Source organism: Juglans microcarpa x Juglans regia, chromosome 5S (assembly GCF_004785595.1).
Source record: "Juglans microcarpa x Juglans regia isolate MS1-56 chromosome 5S, Jm3101_v1.0, whole genome shotgun sequence".
In the NCBI taxonomy this organism is placed as follows: domain Eukaryota; kingdom Viridiplantae; phylum Streptophyta; class Magnoliopsida; order Fagales; family Juglandaceae; genus Juglans; species Juglans microcarpa x Juglans regia.
In genome coordinates, this window is record NC_054603.1 from 15,837,676 (window position 1) to 15,844,054 (window position 6,379).

A 6,379-nucleotide genomic window follows, 5' to 3' on the forward strand; every position below is an offset into this window, starting at 1 on the left:
CGCACAAATTCAATAATTAGTTCTTTATGCATCGTTTTGGTAGCTTGGAAAATTTACAGTTTCGTATTGTATTTTGTTTCTTTTATTAGTTAGTTGTTAAAGGCTACGTGTCAGTATTGTATTAGGGTAGGATGTTATTCTGCATTATCATAAGGGACGGATTGAGTGAAGGGAGAGGCATTCTGCAATCTTTATGAAGAATTCATCTGTGTATGAAGGTTTGGAAGTCCTCGAAGTCTTCCTTTTCAATACATATGACTCTATGAGTATTTCTATCAAATAGATTTCATGCATGAATTATTCCATTTCCTGAAGCAACTCTTTACAATTTCAAGGTTCCTTATTACATTCAACAATCCATTTTATTCCAACAAACACATCGCAACACTCTCCCAATCACTCAATCAACTCAGTCTTCACTTATTACATCCATTGTAACTCTTAATTTATTATTCCATAATAGGGGGTTCTTAACAAGTGGTATCAAAGAGCCAACGATGTTGACATGGAGTTGCGGCGTGGAAGGGCTTGGAAATGGAACTACCCTTCGGTGGTAGTTGTGTAGGGATGGCTGGTGGTGGCAACGTACGTGAAGTAGTTGTTGTTGTGTTTTCGGGGGCTAAAACAGGACACAAACAGCTTCGCGTGGGCTGGTTGTGGCGTCGGTTTTACGTGGAGATGGAGGCTGGGGGCTTGCGATGCAATCGTAGTGCGCAATGGTCCCCTGCGACGATGACTGAGTGGTGCTGGGATAGCAATGGACAATGGTTGGCAACTATCTCAATGATGGTGCAACGTGCATGCGTCAGGGTTTTTAGTGATGGTGGTCTTGCAAGAATTTGAGGGGTTAGCGTCATATGGTGGTGCGGCGGACAGGGGGCGATGGAAAGTTTTTCGCCGTCAATTTTTGTGTAAACTTGTTGTGGCTGGTGGCACTGAGCAGGAGTTGAGGAGTGGCTATAAAGAGGTGGCTCGGTTTCAAGTGTTGGAAAATAGGGGACTCGGAGAGATACACAGAGAACAGAAGAGAGGGAGAGGGAGAACAGTTGTAGAGAGAAAAAAAGAACTTGGGTAACGGGAAGGAAAACTATCGAGGAAACTATCTAGTGGGGGAGAGAAGAGAGGGAGAAAAATTAAATAATAATAATTAAAATATTAATGAAGAAGATAAAATAATAGTAATAATAATAAAATAAATAAATCAAATGAAAGTACACACAACTCATAAATAGAGCGGTTTTCCTTAGCAACAGAGCATTTCTCTATGGGCCTGACTTAAGAATGGGCCTGGGTGTTACAATTTAGTTCGGGCCTTCCATTGGAATTTGAACATGTTTGATTGGATTCATTGAGAAATTGTTTGGTTCCAAATAACCTGACATCATTTGAACATGTTTGATTGGATTCTTTGAGAAATTTCTTTCCAAAGTTACATAATTTTAGGACAACTCAAAAATTGGTGCCTTTTAAGGTTTTTATTTTTCTTTTTTTTTGGGGGGGGGGGGGGGGGGGGGGGGGGGGGGCGGGGGGGAGGTATTTTTGCATAGAAAAAATCTTACATATTAATAATCATCATCCATCTCGATCGATCGTCGAGACTGACCATCACAACATTATTAATTAATGTGTCGGAGTAAAATTTCCTAAACCTTAATTACGAGGAAGAGGCCAGAGGGATACTTTGCTCATTCCTGAAGAAATTGTCTGGATCAACTGCAGTCTTGATCTTCACTAACCTATCAAAGTTTTCATGAAAATACATGGCTCCATAAACCTTCCCTTCTGCATAGCTGTTCTTACCATGGTGATTGATCCCAATGTCAAGATCCCTATAGTTCAAATATGCACTTCTAGGGTTCTTGGACACGAAAGGAGTCATGTAACTGTAAAGGCTCCTTGATTGAGTTATGGAGTTCTTTTCTGCCTCAATTCCTGCATCTTGCCAGCTTATTGAGTACTGGATTTTGAACAAATTCCCTGCACGATGTGGGAAAGGAAGTGCAGAAGCTTGTACTTGGTTCATTTTTCCACCATAAGGATTGAAAACCAGTCCAATTTTTCCGAGCTCAATCATTTTCTTCCATATATATTCCAACCCAGCTTTCGAAATCGGTTTCTGCACGTAATCCGATTTCCTCTTCCCGAAGATTGCCGTGTCGGGGTGTCGGTCGAGGAGGACTGTCGGGGACGTGACATTGCCATTGCCGGCGCCAGCCCACACAACAGAATCAATCCAACTCATTTCCGTCACATCTTCCTTCTTCAAACCTAGTTCAGGAAACTCCTTGGTTAATAACGTGATCAGGTCTTCTGCTTTGCCGAGGAACAACGCGACGATCGATGCTCGGATTGTCGTCTCCCCCTTCTTCACCTTGGATGTCACGGGCTGTATCAGCATCCTCATGAACAGGTTGTCATCCGTGGTCGGAGCGACTTGCTGCCATCGATAGACAATATCGGTCGCGTTCTCTTCCAAGGTCCTTTCAGCCCTAAAAACGGTAACCTTTTCCGGAACAGGAACCAACTTTATTTTGAATGCGAGTATTACACCAAAACTTGCGCCTCCTCCTCCTCTAATGGCCCAAAAAAGATCTTCTCCCATTGAAGTCTTATCAAGGATTCTGCCATTAACGTCCACGATCTTCGCATCAAGGACATTATCTGTGGTAAGTCCATATTTCCGAACCATGAAACCATATCCAGCGCCACTTAAGTGCCCACCAACGCCGACAGTGGAACAAACCCCTGCCGGGAAGCCATGCAGCTTGCTCTTCTGCCATATATTATAATAAACTTCTCCGAGCGTGGCGCCGACTTGCACCCATGCAGTTTCTTCCTTGGCATCGACCACAACAGAACGAAGATTAAACATATCGAGGACGACAAATGGGTCTTGAGATACATACGAGACGCCCTCGTAGTCATGGCCGCCGCTGCGGATTCTTATATGGATGCCATTTTTCTTGGCACAAATCACAGCGGCTTGGACATGGGATTCCTCTGTCGGGGTCACGATGATGACAGGTTTTGGCGTCAATGTGGTGTTGAAGCGTGCATTGCGGATGTAGGCACGGAGGACGGATGAGTAGGAAGGGTTGTTTTGAGCATAAACTATTTTGGAGATTTGATCTGGTTGCTTTGTTTGAGATGATAAGCACTGGACAAAGGCGTTATGGGCAGAATCGGAAGCTGCCCATGAGGCAGAGACTTGAAAAAGAAGAAAAAGGCAGATTAAAGGAAACATTCTTGGCGTTGGCAGATACAGGAATAGGTTTGATTTTCCCATTTTTGTATCTGTTTATTCGCTTTCGTGTGTTTGTTTCCTTCTCATTTTGCAGCTAATTGTAATATATATATATATATATGAACACCTTCATATATAGGATTGATATCCCGAGAGCAACTCCTAGCCCATGGCCTCATGAAGGTAAGCCGTATATGCTGTTGAAAAAGTACTGTAATAGGTCTTAAATAGTAAATTCCAAAATTGGATTGAGATCCTCTAAGCTCTCTAATCCTTGACTCCAATTAGATGATTGGATTAGGAAAGAAATAGATTACACAACACTACTAAATTTATATGTGGGGTTTGTATTGCATAAAGATCTCCTATGGTCAACATTAAATGTAGTGATCCACTACAAGAGATTTGATCTTTAGAGACAAATCTTTTAGGGATGAATTAAATTTCGTCCCTAAAAGTACTTATTTGGAACGAAAATTAAGCTTCGTCTCAAAACATGGATGCGGTTTTATATGCTTTCGTGCATAGAAATATTTGTTCGAATTAGACTTTCTATGACAAAATATAGCGTCTAAAAAAAAAAAACATTGTTCAAACGTAAACAAAAACATTCGAACAGACTTTTAATGACCGTTCAAATGGTTACATAACTGTTTAAATAATAGTCGTGGCGGGAAAATATATATGATTGTGCTGGAGAAAGTTTGAAACCGTTCGAACAAGATATTTAACCATTCAAATTGAAGTTTTGGTGGGAAGTTATAAGTAAATCTGGCAGGGATATTGATATAGTGTTCGAACACTCCAATACAAGTTTAAACAGTATTTTAAATCACATTCGAATGTTGACAAAACTGTTTGAATAATAGTCGTAGCGGGAACATATACACAATTGTGCCCAGGGAAAGTTAGATCTCATTCGAATACTATATTTAATCATTTGAACCAACTTTTTGTTGAAAAATTATAAATAAATCTGGTGGGGATGTTTGCAACGTAGTTCGAACGGTACTTTTATGTTCGAATGGATCTATAAACCGTTCAAATGTTCATAATATTAGTTCGAATGGTACCGTTTAATTATAGAAATTTATTAAAAGGCATTCAAATATTTTAAAAATAAATATAATTTGAGTTTAATATCAAAAGGTAAATAATCTACCTATGCCGATTTATTATTATTTATGGTAAATTAAAATATTTCATATTCCTAAGAATTTTATATAATTAATTAATGAGTTTTATTATGGTAAATAAGAATTTACAATTAAAAAAAATTACCTTCTAGGGAGTGTCATTTTTTATATTATCATGAATGGTAAGTAAAATAAGGAAAATGATTTTTGATAATAAACAAGCTGTAAGGCCCAATTTTTTTTGTGAAGCCCGGATCGCGCACGAGGGCCCAGCCCCTTTTCTTGGAGATGTGCGAACGACGTCGTTTTGGGGGTAGGTTTCCCTCTTCCTCAGCTCCCCGAATCCTTCTCCCCCTCTTTCTATTTCAGTTTCTACTAGTTTCCTCTGTGTCCTTCTCTTTCCCGTAACCCACTCCCCCTTCCCGAGTCCCTCTCTTCTCTTCGTGGAGTCTGTTGGTGAGTCCGAAGTCATGCCCTAATTATTCCTACACATTTCTCCCATTCGGTTTGTCCCTCATGCGTCCCTCCATTTTTGCAAAGTTTGTGCGTCTCTCTCCCTCCCGTGTACCTTTGTTTTCTGCAGTTGGAGTTTTCTCTCTTCAGATGCGGCTCTCCCTCTTTCCACTTGGTGATTTTTCTGCCTACAGGTATCTCTTTCCCCCTCTCTTTTATTCTTCATGTTAGACCCTGAACTCAACCCTATCAGCCGACCCTCTCTGTTTCATTACTTGTAGACTTTGTTGTTGCTTGTGGTTTCTGGTTCGTGAGTTTTCGGTTTTGGCTTTTCGTGTAACCAGTGAAGCCATTACGAGAGAATCTAATTTTCGCTGGTAAGCCATTCTCGTTCTTGGTCTCATACGCACGCACACACACTTTCACTTCAAGTCAATTTATTTCACTTCAATGAAAAATTTGAAAGTGTAGTTCATGAGTTCTCAGGCATTTTTTTTGGGAATAAACAAACACATTGTGTTGGAATGGTCTTGGAATTGTAGATTATTTTTGGGTTGGTCGAGCATTAAACCGAGTGATACTTGGGATTGATTGGGGGCTGCTTTTGTGTTGTTCAGGTTTCTATACGACCGTTTGGAGTGGAGGTTAAATTATTTGGAGCTACATTGTTGTTGTAGTTTTGGTTGAGTTGTGATGATTGGTTGGAGTTGGGGGCCATTGAAGTAGAGTTGATATTTCGATTATTTGTGTTTGAAGTTGACTTTGGTGGGTATTTTGGTAATTATAAAAATTAGAATATGGTATTTTGGGTTGAAACGCGGCCTGTCCAAATTACTGTATGGTCGTATTAGTGAGTTGTTTTTGCTATATTATGGGTTGGGATTATGGATTTTAGTTATTAGATGGATGTTATGTCAATTGTCATTTAATAATCAGTGTATATATTTTGTTTCTATCAATAGGTGACGAGATGTTTAGAGGTCGATTTCAAGACATAGATAATACGCTGCAGGAGTCAGGTAAGCGGGGTTCCTATGCTAGACCTTACACGAATTATCGAGACTAAGGTTTACTTTTTGAAAACTTTGCATATTTTTGTGATGAAATGAGAACTTGGGAAAAACCAACCTCGGTCGTTTATTTGCATTACTCATGGAATTTGTATGAAAAAGAGAAGATATTTTCTGACATGCATTGTGTAGACATGAGCTAAATTTTGTCATGTTGTCTCTGAAATCTAAAAAAGAGCGATATTGAGAATCTGAAAAATTATACATTTATTTAGAAAGATGCTCCGACTTTTATTTTCAGTATGTGAGAATGATCTGATTATGTTTTGGTACTCTGTTTTATTTTGATATGGCATCTGAAAACCTTTCGCATGGTGTACTGATTTTGTCTCTGACTCTGTCTCTGCTCTGCTCTGCTCTACTCTGTTATGCTCTGCTCTGTTTGGGTTGGTACCAACTTCTCCGTTTCTGAGTGCACTCACTTTGGAAACAAAGTGATTTTGTTGTGGTATTTCCTGTGTGCACACTCAGGACTC

General features: G+C 39.7%; 1 protein-coding gene across 1 annotated transcript; it reads right to left on the minus strand.

The window, feature by feature from the left end:
- Positions 1–1,542: 1,542 nt before the first annotated feature.
- LOC121267861 (berberine bridge enzyme-like 21) lies at positions 1,543–3,340 on the minus strand. Its single transcript, XM_041171950.1, has one exon. The coding sequence runs from the start codon at positions 3,284–3,286 to the stop codon at positions 1,655–1,657; it is 1,632 nt and encodes a 543-aa protein (XP_041027884.1). The 5' UTR covers positions 3,287–3,340; the 3' UTR covers positions 1,543–1,654.
- Positions 3,341–6,379: the final 3,039 nt, after the last annotated feature.

What these genes read in the sequence shown, in the direction of transcription:
- LOC121267861 (XM_041171950.1), bottom strand. Translation starts at nt 3,286, where the DNA reads ATGGGAAAATCAAACCTATTCCTGTATCTGCCAACGCCAAGAATGTTT.